The sequence below is a fragment of the Neurospora crassa genome, linkage group III (assembly GCF_000182925.2).
Source record: "Neurospora crassa OR74A linkage group III, whole genome shotgun sequence".
Taxonomy (NCBI): Eukaryota; Fungi; Ascomycota; class Sordariomycetes; order Sordariales; family Sordariaceae; genus Neurospora; species Neurospora crassa.
The window spans coordinates 1,066,257-1,081,637 of NC_026503.1; the positions used below are offsets into that span (position 1 = coordinate 1,066,257).

At 52.4% G+C, this 15,381-nt stretch overlaps 5 protein-coding genes across 7 annotated transcripts; 2 read left to right on the plus strand and 3 right to left on the minus strand.

The window, feature by feature from the left end:
• The first annotated feature begins 560 nt into the window (after positions 1–560).
• On the plus strand, positions 561–3,100 carry wsc (Woronin sorting complex). Of its 2 annotated transcripts, XM_011395643.1 has the most exons (4): positions 561–827; positions 1,226–1,450; positions 1,599–1,874; positions 1,940–3,100. In XM_011395643.1, the coding sequence occupies exons 2-4, from the start codon at positions 1,283–1,285 to the stop codon at positions 2,417–2,419; spliced, it is 924 nt and encodes a 307-aa protein (XP_011393945.1). In that variant the 5' UTR covers positions 561–827; positions 1,226–1,282; the 3' UTR covers positions 2,420–3,100. The 2 variants fall into 2 exon arrangements, with proteins under 2 accessions (XP_011393945.1, XP_011393946.1); XM_011395644.1 differs by having other exon boundaries at positions 806–1,526.
• NCU07843 (ELL complex subunit Eap30) lies at positions 2,904–4,705 on the minus strand. The gene is made up of 2 exons (XM_958011.2): positions 3,934–4,705; positions 2,904–3,833 (listed from the first exon to the last, which is right to left on the minus strand). Exons 1-2 carry the CDS (start codon positions 4,404–4,406, stop codon positions 3,503–3,505), a joined length of 804 nt encoding a protein of 267 aa, XP_963104.1. The 5' UTR covers positions 4,407–4,705; the 3' UTR covers positions 2,904–3,502.
• A 395-nt stretch (positions 4,706–5,100) lies between these two features.
• Positions 5,101–6,617, minus strand: NCU07844 (hypothetical protein). The gene has a single exon (XM_958012.2). The coding sequence runs from the start codon at positions 6,556–6,558 to the stop codon at positions 5,194–5,196; it is 1,365 nt and encodes a 454-aa protein (XP_963105.2). The 5' UTR covers positions 6,559–6,617; the 3' UTR covers positions 5,101–5,193.
• An 818-nt stretch (positions 6,618–7,435) lies between these two features.
• Positions 7,436–8,213, plus strand: NCU07845 (hypothetical protein; the record flags this gene model as incomplete). The annotated part of the gene is made up of 3 exons (XM_958013.1): positions 7,436–7,656; positions 7,723–7,737; positions 7,976–8,213. The coding sequence occupies 3 exons, from the start codon at positions 7,436–7,438 to the stop codon at positions 8,211–8,213; spliced, it is 474 nt and encodes a 157-aa protein (XP_963106.1).
• Positions 8,214–11,524: 3,311 nt separating this feature from the next.
• On the minus strand, positions 11,525–13,912 carry NCU07846. Of its 2 annotated transcripts, none has more exons than XM_011395646.1 (5): positions 13,216–13,912; positions 12,697–13,142; positions 12,456–12,636; positions 12,089–12,370; positions 11,525–12,033 (listed from the first exon to the last, which is right to left on the minus strand). In XM_011395646.1, exons 1-5 carry the CDS (start codon positions 13,280–13,282, stop codon positions 12,014–12,016), a joined length of 996 nt encoding a protein of 331 aa, XP_011393948.1. In that variant the 5' UTR covers positions 13,283–13,912; the 3' UTR covers positions 11,525–12,013. The 2 variants fall into 2 exon arrangements, with proteins under 2 accessions (XP_011393948.1, XP_011393947.1); XM_011395645.1 differs by having other exon boundaries at positions 12,456–12,639; positions 13,216–13,737.
• Positions 13,913–15,381: the final 1,469 nt, after the last annotated feature.

Consider the following 15,381-nt stretch of genomic DNA (forward strand, 5'->3'; position numbering starts at 1 on the left):
ATGATACCTTCCGATCTGTGGAGAACCGAGAGCCAACAGGGACAAAAGCATCGATGACGGCAGCAGATCCTGGCCCCGGCGAGCCCAGCGCCCTAATGCCCAAAGAAGCAGCAAAGAAAGTCAGAGGTCCAGTACAGCCAATAAAACGCGCTCACGGCCGGCCGGCGATGGAAGGCTGCATCGTGGACCAGCACTCGCAGAGACTGCAAGGGACACTAGGACAGGGATGTCACTCAGGCGGACGCTAGTGAACACTGGGGGCGGGTCGATGATCTGTGCGGCCCCGGTCTGTTTCTCTTCTGGGTTGGGAAACGAAATGGAACCTCGGCCGGTTGGGTAAAAACACCAATCACGTCGGGACTGGACCCCGGTAGGCCTAGATTTCAGGTCCCCACAACAAAGCTGTGCAGCTGCGATGGACCTCTGAGAGCTCGAGCTCGGGCAGCTCAGCGCTCCAGTCCCTGTTTTGGAAGCCACCCTGGGGAGCCACGGGGGTTTGATATTGGGAGCGACACGGCGGCGATCTGGCAAACGCAGAGAGCCCTCGCAAGTCGCAAGCCCTCAGCTCCTGGTCAGCTCCTGGGCCGGGGACCTGGGCGCAAGCTGGGGCTGGTCAGCTCCTGTTTACCAGCCTCCTCGTAAAGGCCTTCAAGACTCGCAATTTGCTATTTCCCCCTTCCCTCGAACCACCCCCCGGATCGCGCCAGTTGCCAAACCCTGACCCTCTTTCACTCTTTTTTTGCTTGCGCTTCTAGCGGTTCCAATCGACGTCGACTCGTGCTGTTCTGCTGTCCTCTCCACCTGTCGCTGCGTACATCCCATCGTCGGTGAGTTTGCTGTTCTTTTTAGATGCTCACAGAGAAGCCCTTTGGAACCCGAACAGAAGGAGTCCCAAACAGTCGGTGACGGGCCCGGACGGCGCGGGCTAGGGGCCTGACGGGGCGTCATTGCGGAGCATTGGCAACTTGCATTATCCACTCCGAACGGCCCCCCAAAAGCCCCAACCTCCAGCGAAAGCTCAGCTTCCCCGGCCGGATGCCCCGTAATCACGGAGAGAAACCCGTCGCAACCGCTCCGGGCGTGACCGTTGCATCACGGCGATTTTGTCCGCGCCCGCCGATTCACACTAACGTCTTCCCTTTGTGATCGGTGCCTGCCCGTACCGTACCGGTACCGCTACCATATACCCGTGCGCCCCCGCTGACCAACTGCCCTTCCTCTGCAGGCTTGACGCATCCCAATTATTAGATGTCGATTTGACCGCCGCTACCTTCCTCTCGCCATGTCGGTAAAAGAACACCACAGCACTGTTGGTGCCATCGCCGAGGCTGTCGCCGAAGCTGCCCACGGTGACTTGCCCGGTACCAAGGGCCACCATCCCATCTCGGCCGTCATTGGTACTGCCATCACCGGCGGCAGGCAAAATGCCGGCACTAAGGGCTATTTGACTGTACGTCATCCCGTTACTCCTATTCCACATGCGCGTCCTGGATGCGCTCATACGACAACACCATGAAGTCGAACAGGTACAGGGGAAGGCCGTCATAAAGGATTGAAAGCATCATGGTAATGGATACTGACCTCATCGTTCACCTCAGGCCTACCTCAAGCAGCTGGAGACCAACCCCCTCCGTACCAAGATGCTCACTGCCGGTACCCTGGCAGGTAGTCAAGAATTGCTCGCATCATGGCTCGCCAAGGATCGCAACAAGAATGGCAACTACTTCACGGCCCGCGTCCCCAAGATGGCCACCTACGGCGCCCTTGTTAGCGCCCCCTTAGGCCATTTCCTCATCTGGATCCTTCAGAAGATGTTCCAGAACCGCAAGAGCTTGAGGGCCAAGATCCTCCAGATTCTTGTCAGCAACTTGATTGTGCGTCAATGTCCCCTGACCCTTATGCCTTGAGCGTGGTTAACCCTATCTTCTTCCATGTCCAGGTTGCCCCGATTCAAAACTCGGTATATCTTGTTGCCATGGCCATCATTGCCGGCGCCAAGACATGGAAGCAAGTCCAAGCGACCGTACGTGTCGGCTTCTGGAAGGTCATGAAGGTCAGCTGGCTCTCATCGCCCCTCTGCCTGGCCTTTGCCCAGAAGTTCTTGCCCGAAGCAGCCTGGATGCCCTTCTTCAACCTTGTTTCCTTCTTCATCGGTACCTATATCAACTACATTACCAAGAAGAAGCGCCTCGCCGCTTTGCGCAGGAAGCACTTCGGCGACGGTGCTCACGGCGATCATAGACATGATCGTGAGCGGGAGCGTGATCGTGAGCGTGAGCGCCATAGCAGCCCCCCTCACGGCCACGGCCCTTCCCACGGCGGCCGTCCCATCAACCCTACTCTCGGCAGCCATCACGGAGGTGGTCCCGTCCCGCCTCCTCAGGACTACCCCTCTCTCGGCCAGAACCCCCGTTACTAAGCAAAAATGCTTCATCGGGCCAGCTCAAGTTACGATGATGGACATCGAGTTCGAGCTGCGGATGGATCGTGACTGCTATGTGAACACACTGCCCCGGGATTACCCCTGATATATGATACCAATTATGAGAGTGGGGTCCTCGTTGAACCAACATCCGCGCCAGTCCGCCAGGTAGGCCCACCACAACAAGACAGGTACAACCCAGCCACACACATAGAGCGACACTAATACAACGGATCTCCTGACGAAACGATTATGTGTAGATGAAGATACCTGGGGTTGTACACTGGAGAGAGGAGAATTAAGGAAGAAACGAGATCTTTTGAAAACTGGCTTCTTTTACAACCTTTTTTTGCAAGGCGCGGGAAAAAGCCGGAGCAAGTTGGATGCTGCGTGTGAATGAATGTATTATCTCTGTTATTACGTGTGCTTATTCGACGATGTATACTTGAATGTGTCACTGAGATGTCCGCGTTTACTGTTTGTGAACTCCTGCTCTGATCTCCATTCTCGGTCCCTAGACTACATGTTCTAGTTCTCGGTAATTGGGAAGGGGGATGGAATGATGAAAAGACGTTACCCTTGATACAGGTACACCCGCTCTTCTCGCTTCAGCGGAAAATGAAATCTGTTTTAGCACTTGGATCAGACTCCACAACTCCAATTGAGCCTAGTCACATCATAGTCCAGCCAGGCTCGTACGTATCTCATGATAGCACCTTCCTCCAGCATCCGAACCTTCGCCTAAGGCTTTCCAGCTGACGCCCAGGATTGTCTGATGTCTGATGGACATGCGAGATGTGAAGTGCCTATTTTGCCACTGGCTGCTTTTTGTGCTTTTCCTTCCATTCCCTCCACCTGACAGTCGGCACGGGCTGCGAGACATGGTTGGGGCGTTCCGGAGAATGCGATGAATTTGGGTGCTTCCCCAATTACCACGGCGCGCGACAGTGCCCGGTCATCGCTGATGCACGTGAAGACACTGCTATTTTGGGACAAGCAATTCAGTGCGTGCCTATCGGGAGAACCCATAGCGACGTTCTGGCTAATCTCATGCCGATGTTGTCTTCACACCGCCGCCGCTCAGTCAAACCCATCTAATGGAAGATCACCTTCGAGCATAAACCCAGGGCTCCAATACTCCCATTCAATACCCTGCTTGTCAACCCAAAGCATACCCTCGCCCACAAGATCCTCCAACGCCGTTTGCGCTCGTGCTCTCGTCCATCGCAGGTTATCCATCAACATTGACACGCTGACGTATCCCAACACCTGGGCTGCTTCTAGCACGGCGCTCTGATCCGTATTTAGTTCCTTGGGCACAGAGCGAATATACTGCTTGCTCCCAACCTTGATAACCGAATAAGCCGACCCAAGAGGCTTGAGTGTCCCTACGGCGCGAAGAATATCATCTCTGTTAACCGTGTCAGCCTCTCCATTCATTCGTTTATCCACCCCGCCGACACACTCTTAGAAGATAAGGAGGAGAAAAAAAAACGGAAGGATAAACCTACTCAGTAACCCCCTGGACACCCATCCCCTCTACCCGTCCCTTCACCACCCTCTCCCTCACCATGCCCACCTCAATCAGCCCTCCGTTCTCCCCTCTCGTCTCCCCACAGACCTCCACCACCCTCACCGCCAGCTCAAAATAAAAGTCATTCACCGTCCGCCCCAGCAACTGCGCCCACATACTATCCCCTTTCCCCTTGCTGTCGCCATGTCCACTACTAGCCAGAAGCGGATCCACCCCGATAGCCGCGCACATGCGCGCAAACTGTGCCCGGAAAGTAGGGTTGGACTTGATGTCTTTGGCGTGCGTGGCGGCGAATTGTTGTAGCAGGGAGCGGAAGACGGAGAGTTGGGTCTCGAGAGCCGAGGCTTGCGAGGAGCGCAAGGCGGAGCCGTGCGTGGCGTATTGTGCGGAGGTGAGGCGGGAGCGGTCAAAGGCTGCGAGGCCGACTGCTTTGTTTTTGCGGTGGGACATTTTTTGGTAGGGAGAGGGGAAGCGGGAGAGTGCGTGATGGGGGTGGGAGTTGTGAGGGTTGCTTGGTCTGTTCGGTTATGTGTCTTGAGTGGATGGGTATTCTGGTGGCTGCCAATAGAAATGGTGTGTTCGGTGGTGACTGACTGGGATGGGTTGGAGTTCCAAAGGCCTTTGTTTGTCTAGGTGAGACGTGATAGTGGGATTGAGTGAAGCTGGGAATGAGGATGAAGATGGAAAGTCAAAAGCGGAGATGTGAGGTTGACGTTGGGTGGAACAGTCGGAGTGGGATTCGGGAAGCGGGTTGATGGAGTGCTTGGGGCATGTGGCATGTGGGGCGCATGAGTACATAAGTAGCCCCTTCCCGTCCCGTCACCAGAACAGGGACGTTCCACTGTTACTTACGTACCTAGTTACCTATATACACCGTACGCTCCAATTTGTGCCCTTGCTCGTAATATTGGAGTTCAACATCGACAGTCTATGAAAATACCATTGTACCCTGGTTGCATAGATGATGTGGACGCGTTGAGACCTTGGACTGATGAGGTAAGACCATCAAACGAGCGACGGTTTCATTTCACAACTTCACCAACGCACTTTTTTCTTGTTTATCCAGCGATCTACATATGCATACAGATGACCATGGAAACATCTTGGTTCATGCTCCCTTAGATGCACGTTGTAGTGTTTCTTTCACATGTTATCACACTCAATTCACAAGTTTTATGCTATGCGAGCAATCTCTTGTCCGTGTTGTGGACTAACAACCCAACCGTACTTCATCTCCTCAATCATTGAATGAAACCAATCCAACCTCCCTTCCATGCTCATCCAAATCCACCACAACCGGCATATCGTCATCATCGTCATCATCCTCGCCTATCTCATCCCGCTGTTTAGTTTCCTCAACCTTTGCATTTTTGGACCCCAGGTCCCATCCGCGGGTAAACAACCATGACTCGAGTTCGCCGAAAATAGCCCTCGCTGTCGACTGCTCCATGGTCACGGCATCGCCCAGCCCATTCAATACCTCCTCAAGCTTCCTGGCGTACTTGGCCAGTGCAGTTCTCAACCTTCGCCGATTTTGGAGATTGAACTGGTAAATGGGTCTGTCCGGGCACGGCCCGATGGTATGCTCACTGCGGCCCTTCTCTTGTTCTTCCTCCGAGGTAGACTCGACATTTTCCTCCGTATAGATAATCTGCGCATGCAGCGTCCTAATAAGCTCAATAGTGAGGACCGGGTAAAAGAGAACCAGGCGGTACGCGCGCACAATGATCTTGAGCACAAGATCCCACCACTGCTCCATGCAAGCGTGGTTGCCCAGATGGGTGCCTGTCAAGAACGTGAACTGAAGCTCGGCGATGATCTCATACGGGTCAAAATTGGAGTCGGTGCTCCGAAGAAGAGCCAGCACTCGATCCGTGGTGTCCTCGACCACGTCCCGTCTGGTCGGGTCAGAGTCGAGAAGCTCTAAATCCTTAAAGTCTTGGGCAAAGAGGAAGTTGAACTCGCTGGACTGCACCGACTTGTATTGGGCTCGGTATGATTCTCCAGCAGCACAGTCGGCGGAGTCGACGAGCCAGGCATCAACTGACTTTATACCAGTGATTCGAGTTAGGAATGGCTCGGATATGGCGTGGGTTAGCTGCTGCCACATCTTGGCTGGGTCTGTGATGAAAGATGGCTCGTTCCGGCCAGCGATCGAGAACGGCATCGGCTGCGAGGCTCTGGCAGACCTCCTCTTGGAACCACCGCGCATGTCGTACGGCTTTAGCTTAGGGTATATGGATTCGAGCCTTTCGGCCTGGTGTCGTTCCTCGGCCTGATTTGGGAGGCTGGAGAGGACCTCGTTGTACTGATCCCATTGCTTCACGTGCACTCGGCTGTTTTGGTCCTGGGTGACATACCAATACCCGTTTCGGGATGTGGCACCGGGTTGCTGAACCCACAGAAAATGAGTGCCTGCAGGTATGTCACGAAAACCGAGAAGGCTTTCGCTGGTGGTTATGGCCATGTCGTCATGGCCGACGATAAAGTCTTTGGGGAGAGATAGTAGTAAAAAGACATCTCCGTGGCCAATGCTGCTGCTTGACTGCGCCAGCGGTGGCATGTCATGGTCTCCTTCATCATCTCTGGCGGTAAAGCTCATACTGGTGGATGGGAATGGCGTGAGAATACAAGTCGCTGGAAGTCTGGACTTGTTGGGGGTGAGTCCGATATTGAAGCAACAGTTTCGGCAAGTTCGACGATTGGCTGATATTATGACGAAGTGGGGCGCTATTACTGCCTGCCGACTCCGGGATCCCCGGCCACAAGTGTGCCCGTGTTTTGCAGCTTTCAAATGCTTCAACAACTGACGACATGGCGACCCAAGGAAAGCCACCGAGACTAAATGTCAACGATGGCATTTCACAAGAAGATATCATGACGAAAACTTCGTTTTCAGTTGACGGTCTTGCCATCTCGCTGCTCATCATCTCCATTTGAGTCACACAAACACGCCTTAGTGTAGCCGACTCGTCGGTAACGAGATTCAGGACTACTAAGCTCCTCACTTTAAGGCGATAAGGAGTCTCGAAAACGACTTGGGGACATGCCTGATCCGCGGCACTTGCACGCGAGACACCTATGCTGTCCACCCCGGCTCGTCCCCGACAAAATTGTCGACACCTTTGACATTATACCTTGGGAATACTTCTACTAAGCATCTAAATGTCTCCATTACTCCCTTGAACTTGACTTTTGCGCAATTCCAGGACAGAAACGTGCCAAAGGGACTCTAGCTGATGCGTTTCTGAATCATTATATTCCCTACTACAATTTTGCAAAAACCTTTCTCAACTGTAACGAACGGTATCCGACTGGTTCAACTTGACTCATCAATTCATCGCTCGCTAAGCGAAGGTCTCATTGAATTTGTCACGACTGAGCCTGGGTATGATGCTTCAAAGCATGGTTGTTGAAAGGCCCCTTCAGAACTCTGATGAATTTTGGTCGTCCTATCGTGAGGTCGTCTATGCGACGATATGATCCAGCCCGGCACGCGACAGCCTAACGCTTGGAAAGAGTTTGCGGGTGAGTGGGGGACACTAAAAACAGTGCCACCGCCGGACCGGGGCACCAGTAAAAACAGGCGGAATGGCGTAGGGCTTAGTGTCCTAGGGCTGATATTCCAACACATCAACCGCGAGGTTAGCGCCATCATGGTCTCCACCTCCTGTGATTTTCTTGACTACAACTTTCGCAAGTGCGAGACCTTTGTTTCAAGAAGTATTTCGACTTGAACTGATATCACACTCTAAACTCACCCCAGGGAGAAAGTTGCTTCGTGCGTAGTTTCACCCATTTCCCATGCGTGGTTGAGGTTGTCTGCTACTGACTTTTCTTCTCAACTTCAGACCAGCCGTGCTGACTTGGCCTTCCAACATCTTTCTAATCCCAAGGCACGAATGTGCAGACCACTTGTGATGGCATCCAGTTTCATGTACTGGACGGTGAAGGCCACACAATCTGTATGTATGACCTTACGACTCGACATGAATATTCGATATACTTACGGTGTACAGGTACGACCAGAGACACTGCGCTGTAACCCGAGCCGACCCTGCTACCTTTCGCATGACCGGTCTGTTGTCATGGGTTCCCTGGAGGATGCAAGCCTGGCCGTGTAGCCATGGTCAGCCACGCGAACCTTCTGTTCCATTGCGCCGGGAGAGATCGGCCGCTCCGGCCGTGTTGCTGCCTGTCGGGGGTGAATACCCTGTGGCTGTTCGGAGAACCTCCCGATATGTGGTGTTACTGTGACCCTAGCGAGGAGCAAAGGTGTGCGTACAAGGGTAACTGGACGGGATCTTTTGTAAGGTGCTGGCATCATATGCCTAACCAGTAAGTCATTCCAATTGAACCCTATTTCACTCAGTTGCCTCGCAAAAGTATTTTTGATGGTTGCGAAGCTTCCTCCGGGAATTTTCGAGTGCTTAGCCCAAGCTATGTGAATTGAGGTTCCTGAAAGGTTTGTCACGAGTCAGTTTGTGCCTAGGAGCAGGTCCTGAGCTGGACAGTTGCTAGGTAGGTGTAACCATATCTTTGCTGATGAATAGTTCATACATAGTCCATCTGCTTCCCAAAATCACGTTTTATTATGTTTTCGGGCATGTTTATATTTTTTGAACACTCCATACAGCCATCCCAGCCGCTGAATGCGAACTCCTTCCATCCACATGGGGACCAGAAAACCAAGGCTAATCGAGTATGTATACCATTTATATGCCGTATCAGCGATGCGCAAACTCTAAAACCAAAATTACAGATCTTATTTCCTCCAATCAGAAATATTTCTACTGAACCACGGAGTGACCATACCGATATGGCGAGCTGCGTTTGCCGCTTTAGCCAGCGAATTACAACGAGATCAGATGCTTCGAAATGTCCAAGTCAACGTAACACAGTGGCTCGTATCTCGGGGCTATTTCCTCATGCTGTACTCTTCCGTCTGCGGACGAATTCGTCCCCTGTCTAACTGAGGTATGTTGGGGCACACCTTTAATCAATGTGTGCTCGTGTCCACGTTCTCGTTGAGTTCACCCTCGGATGTCGGTATCTTCCTGAAATCTTGTGAGTTCACCTGGGTCGATGGAGGTTGACAATATACACTTGTCAGGCGATGAGCTCCGAAGTCAACCCGATAAGTGTAATTCCAGGCACAAAGCGGTCCATCAGTTCCTTGGTCTAGCAACCATTTCAGCGGCTCTCATTTGGTCTTTTTTTTTTCCCCCGCCGCAACATTGTATCGTGACCATATTCACCTATATACACCTTCAACCATGCTGTTCTCGGCCTAGGATATTGAAAAGAGATGGCATCGCGGAAGAAAGAACAACCGGTATGCTCCGAAGGAAGCAGTGGTCCCTGTAGACTTACCTCAGCGCCGCCATCACGCTAGGTACAACGAACTTCTGATTCAAAAAGAAAAGAGAAGGAACGATGGGACACATAGTATCATGTGGTCACACAAGGCCAGAACATTTCAGAATACGGGTAGATGTTTTTTTAAACGTACGCTAAATCCTCTATCTTGATTTCATTCATACAGACGGGAGCTAAGTGGCGATCGATATGGAGCTAATTTCTTATCAGACGCTAATTCGAATCGACTGAAGATCGCATGGAAATTTCAATGTGACTGCATGAGGCGTAGCAGTACCATTGAGTTTTTTTTAGAAGGTAGAGGTACTCTATCAACGGAAGCACGATGGTTACATGACACATGGATACCTCTACGTGTCGAGATGGAGACCTTCAGTGGCCTTGGGATCCTTTATCTCCGGTGACTTCCATGGTTGGAAACCCGTGGAAGAGTCATTCCTTTGTTCAAGACACAATTTATGGCGAATCTATAGATCTTTCTTCTAAGCTTGGTGTTGGAAGCCCGGGTATCCGGTCGTGGCCGAAGAGGTTCTCCCTGTAAGTACATGTACCTACGTAACACCAACATGCAAGCCAAGCAACGCCGACAGGATTGTGAAACCCCATGCGGATGCTGGATGCTCTAACAGCCGCCGTTAGCCAGGTACTTTACCTACCTACCTTACCATCCGTTACACACTTTCTCTTGAGACCCTGCCTTTCCCAGGGTATTCATTCAGTATTTCATTGTTGCTCACCCTGCGACGACTGGACGGTCGGTCGGATGCGTGGCGGCAAAAAAAGGCGGGCAGGCAGTCCAGCGCTACCTAACTGCTGCTGTTGCTTTTCGCTAGGATGCTCTCGGATCTAGTTCCCGTTCACGCTTCAGTTTATGTTCTGCGCCAAGGCAAATAAATCCACGAGGACTCGAGCAGACAGACGGGAAACACTTGGTTGGCTGGCTGGGCTGGCCTGAACGGGTATGACTGCAAGTTAAGTAACTATGTAGTGCATCCCGCTTAGTTGGTTGACGCTAGGCAGGACTAATGTACTATGTAAGGTCGGGTAAGTAGGCGAGAGGTACGGTAGGTAGGGATGCGGTACGTAGCTGTGAGGTAGCTATGAAGTCAATCTTACACAACGCATCACTGACCCCTTCGTATGTACCCACGACGACCGGGGCATGCACCTACCAACTGCACGCTACTGTAAGAGCGGCAAGCAACGGACAGAAGAGGCAAGGAAACAATTCATGGTAAAGTAGGGCTTCTATTCAAGAGAGTTGTATTTGATGGGAAGTAGGAACGGCAACTAAACTCGCCTTGGTAATCAAGATATGACTTGAACGATACTAGCGTGTTTCGATCTCTTTAGCTGTAGCTCCCGCTTTGCCCGGCCGCCGTCGCCGCTTGCTCGCCGTTGCTGGGCTTGGGACTCCTTGGGATTGGACTGGACACGGACTTGACCCTTTCCACTTTGCTTCTATGCCATCATCCCACCATCTACCACGTGTTGACTAACCTTACTAGTGTACCGCTGCTACGGTACGCTATTCTTGCCGTGGTTTAGTTCCCGTGCTTAGGGGCTGTCTACGTATCCCAAAGAGGACCGTTGACGGACTTGGATCCCTGACGACGTAGATCTTGGTGTCGTATAAAGCCAGATATTGGCCTCCACAGAATCTTGTCGATTGATGTTTGGTGACTCCAGGAGCATGTATCCCAATCTTCCCAACTGCACTCCCCTTTTTGCGTTCACGCGGCCTGCTAACCGGTGGCCATCTGGACTACTTGCGAGACACTGGGGTCCAGTATTCGTAGCGATGTTGTCTTGCATTCCACCCAATCCGATGGATGGTCACAGGAGTAGGAAAGGGAGGTTCGGAACTGTGGTGGTGGTACAAGGCGACGGCGGGGTTTGCTTGTAGGAGCACACGTCCACTCACTCACTAGTACGTATGGTACTCACTGGATTCAGTCTCAGCCTGACCTGAACCGATGTTCCGCGTCTTTTCTAGAAACAAGAAAACAGACTCGGATACCTACTTTGACTAGCCCCCTTGTATGCACGTCATACAGACAATGTTCTCAACCATTCTTCCGCTGAGCCTCAAGAGCCTCACCTCATACGGCCCATGACCCTTGAATAAAGAAGGAGAAGCTGTATCATCAAGCAATGGCACCAAGCAAATACAGAGAGGAGCAAGCTTTGAAGTTTCAAACACCTTTCTCTTCACGGCGCACTTCTTTGAGTGCTTTTTGTCCCAGTTCAGGGACTGACAACGTACAGGTAGGTATCTTCGCCTTTCATTTTTGACCGCTCCAACCCCCGCTCCCCATGCACCTTCTAACATGCAACCCAAATGAAACCCCGAAAGCCGATATAATGAAAAGGTATAGTACCGGAAGAATGCATAGGAAAAGGTTCTTGTTACACCAGCCCATAAACAAATATTACACCAGCCATTCGAGCATTGCTCGAGTTGCCTCATCCATCGTAACACCCTCTTTCTCTTACATCCAAACAGTGACAAAATGCAGCACACCAATATCGTAACAGCGTACAGAATAGTTCTGGATATTTTCCTCAACGCCTTAAAACCTCAACGCCTCCGGAGGACCAGTATCGATTCGTGTCGTTCACAAACACTCTCTCTTTCCGATGTGGGGACTCTTAATCACCACGAGAAGAATACACTACTAAGCCTGCCCATTGGCATCTGGGGATGATTAGTATATGCTTTGTCGGGAAGCAAGAGACCTTTGATTACTTACGTTGAGCTGTGCTATAGCCGTTGGGGTGGTAGGGGGAACCAGAGCCGGGAGGGTAGTTCTGGTATGCCGGGCCATTGTATTCTGGTAGGGGGTACTGCGACACTGGCGTGTTGGAACCAATTGGTGGAAGTTGGACGGCGCCTCTCGCGGCATAGGAGCTGTTGTCGGTACTCTGTGTTGATTGGGAGGTGGAGGCAGCGCGTGCTCGTTCCTCGGCAGCCTTGCGTTGCGCTTCCTCCTCCTTTTTGCGCGCCTTCCACTCCTTGCGAATCTCCTTGAACTCTAGAAAGCGAAACCCAACGTTAGCGAACAGCCCTTCGCGATAAAGGCGCAAAGGCCAGGATAGAAGTAAAAATGCCATGCGAACCTTCAGGAGTCCGTTTCGTTCCATGCGACTGCATGGTGACGTGCGCATTCAGATGGTTGAGTGTACCATAAGCCTTCTCGCAGCCATTCCATCCACACTTGTACATGCGCTCGATTTCCTCGAAGCGCCGACGTGGTCGCTTGTGCTGCGTGGAACCGGGGATAGGAACAAACGAATAAACCTGCTTAACATGTTGATTAGACTCAATTGGTCATTAACATGAATCTCTTCAAGTTCGTACCTGATTCTGCCTAGTTTGAGCGGGAGCCGGGGAATGTGTAGGGGGGAAGACGGCATGGCCCTGCATGGGACCGTTTTGCTGATACGTCGCCCAGTCGGGACGGGGTTGGGCGTAGAGCCCTGCGCTGGGACCGCTGTGCTGGTATGGGCTGGTGACGTCGGGAGGAGGAGGCGCGTAGGATGAATAGGCCGGATGAGGATAGGCGTGTCCAGGACCCGACATGCTGTTGGACGAAGGGACGCCATTGCTGGGGTGGCTCTGGGAGGAGCGATATCCCATCATCGTGTCTGGGAAACTGGTACTTCCACGGTGGCCCGAGTAGCCGTATTCAGAGGCGGGGGTTCCAGACGGGGCCGGGTAGGGTTGGCCGGGGGCAGGGGCGGCTGGGTAGACGGGAGGGCGTCCTTCCTGCTGTGTTGTGTAAGGCACGGGGCCAGGTGCTTGTTCTGTAACAGATGGAAGCTTTAGTAAGACTGGGCGACTGTCGTGTTGCTAGGACTAGCCAAGGTAAGAACAAACCTGAGTGAGAGTACTCGGGGGGAGTACGGTCCGTGTTATTCGTCGTGCTGTTGGTATGGTGTGACATGTTGGGATAGACTTGGCTCGGGATGGAGGTTCCCACGTCTCAAACTTATAACAAACGCCGGACAGCTATAGCGCGAGACTAACGATACGGGGCAAGGACGGCTAAGAAGAGGCGGACAACTAGGCCGGACCACACCACCAAAGAGAAGCCGGACACTAGCAAGGGTCCTGTGGAATAAGCAGTCTGGGCCGAGTCGGAAAAAAAGAGACGGCGGGCGATCTCTGAGATGCAGGTCGTGGGTATATCTCACTGGACCAAAGTGAGAGGCGGCGGATTGTTGCGTAACTGAAAAGGGTCGCAGACGCTGTCTGTCGGTTTGGCCTGACTATAACTAACGGAAGCCGTTCCTGACGCGATGTATGACGTGCGTCTAGACGGTGCAATGATGGGTCGAGATCAAGCCTCGGAGACTTTGTAGGCGATGGAGGAAGGAGAGAAACGGTCCTATAACTGAGGGCGCGACACCACTACAAGCCGACAAGTTGGGGTTTACACGTGCAGAACGGGCGCAAGTGGTTTTTATATCGGACCATGGGCCACCTCCTTCGCAGAGGAAAAGTCGAAGGGGTCACGGTTGATGCCGTATGGCAAAAGATGCCGTAGGGGTGGCCAGGATTCGTCCGTTCTCGCATCCACCCTTCACTCCCAGGACTCCCCAGAAGTGAAGAACCTTGGGAACCTACCTGCCTTGGGACCCCGTCGAGAGACCCAGTGAAAGGCCCGGGTCCCCTGGTAGGTACCCTGGACCCTGGTGCGTGGTCACAATCGCCTTTTGTAGTGTAGTGTAAAATACCTACTGCAACTGCAGTGAAGAGCCTGCCTGCAGGACCCTTCGTCGAGCTACTGTAGGTAAGGTACCCAAGTAGATACGTACTTCCTTGGAGTTAACTGGTGTCCACCCGCTCTGCTGTAAGATACGTACTAGGTGCTGGTACTATGTAATTCATACAGCCTCCAGAACGCAACGTTGGTCTACATACAGTAAGTAGCATGGTCCCGTCGATCTGCCTGCGCACACCTGGTCGGGTGGTGGTGGAGGTGGTGCAGTGCTGGCGCGCCCAACCTGAGCCGCCCAACGACCACAGGTTAAGAAATCCAATTGAGCGGTCGCGACTGATCGATTTGATTCATATGCTTGAACCCATAATCATCACCAAAAGATTTGACTGTATGAAAGCTGAGGTGCTGAATTGCTCCGATATCGACAGAAAAGAAGACAGGAAACCAGCGATGACCATGTCTATCGCTGCTCGCAGTAAATGAGCTTCTCCACGCCGGTGCCGGCTGCGTTCTGACTCGTGCTCCAGCAACTGAAGTTGGACTGCAGTTCCGTCACAGGGGGGGAGTGAGTAAAACACTGTGCAGTGTTTGCTTTGTCTGACAGGTTATGGTAATCCGGTGCGGGGTGACGGTAATCCATTGTACCGTTTGGAGACCAAGACGTATTTTTGCTGCCCATAGTTTCCTCCACTTTGTCGTTCCTTGATGTCGTCCCATATTCCGATAATCTGGAGGCGCATGTATCCTTCACTCCAACGACAACGAGTCTTAGAGTGACTGCCTCTGCTTTACCTATATATCTGGCACATCACATTGATATCACTGCTCCATTCTTCAGCAGTCACCATCATGTTTGCCGTCGACATTGAACAGGGTTGGGTGCCCAGCCAGCGAAAGTACCTTCAGGGCTGTTTTCAACAAAGACCGCGAAGCGGGCAGGCGGGATACGTAGTGTACTGGCGGGTGCCTTCCCTGCTTGCCGACCTTGCCCTAAAGGGGCGGAGATAATGCGGGCTACAACTTCCAAAGGAGACCAAAAGTTTAAAGTCCTCAAGCTGATCACTGTTGCCCAACTCACCGCGATTGATGAAGCAGTTCGACGGCCATGAAGCGTTTGGTGAACATACTGGCGCTAGAGAAGGCACATAACCGCTCTGCTTGATGCGCGCGGATCAGATTAATACATGGCCACATGCGGTCTTTTCAATCCGCATATGGCAAAATGGAAGCTTCAATTCGGAGCGGTAGATCGCGTTGCTCTCCGCTCTTACTCTGCAACACCATCATCGTCACCAGCAATCACGCACGAACAAAACAGC

What these genes read in the sequence shown, in the direction of transcription:
- NCU07846 (XM_011395645.1), bottom strand. Translation starts at nt 13,282, where the DNA reads ATGTCACACCATACCAACAGCACGACGAATAACACGGACCGTACTCCC. An exon ending in CCCCGAGTACTCTCACTCAG is followed by an intron (nt 13,143 to 13,215) that starts GTTTGTTCTTAC and finishes CATCTGTTACAG; the next exon opens with AACAAGCACCTGGCCCCGTG. An exon ending in AACGAAACGGACTCCTGAAG is followed by an intron (nt 12,371 to 12,455) that starts GTTCGCATGGCA and finishes TTCGCTTTCTAG; the next exon opens with AGTTCAAGGAGATTCGCAAG.
- NCU07844 (XM_958012.2), bottom strand. Translation starts at nt 6,558, where the DNA reads ATGAGCTTTACCGCCAGAGATGATGAAGGAGACCATGACATGCCACCG.
- wsc (XM_011395643.1), top strand. Translation starts at nt 1,283, where the DNA reads ATGTCGGTAAAAGAACACCACAGCACTGTTGGTGCCATCGCCGAGGCT. An exon ending in GCACTAAGGGCTATTTGACT is followed by an intron (nt 1,451 to 1,598) that starts GTACGTCATCCC and finishes CGTTCACCTCAG; the next exon opens with GCCTACCTCAAGCAGCTGGA. An exon ending in TTCTTGTCAGCAACTTGATT is followed by an intron (nt 1,875 to 1,939) that starts GTGCGTCAATGT and finishes TTCCATGTCCAG; the next exon opens with GTTGCCCCGATTCAAAACTC.
- NCU07843 (XM_958011.2), bottom strand. Translation starts at nt 4,406, where the DNA reads ATGTCCCACCGCAAAAACAAAGCAGTCGGCCTCGCAGCCTTTGACCGC. An exon ending in GGTGTCCAGGGGGTTACTGA is followed by an intron (nt 3,834 to 3,933) that starts GTAGGTTTATCC and finishes CACGGTTAACAG; the next exon opens with AGATGATATTCTTCGCGCCG.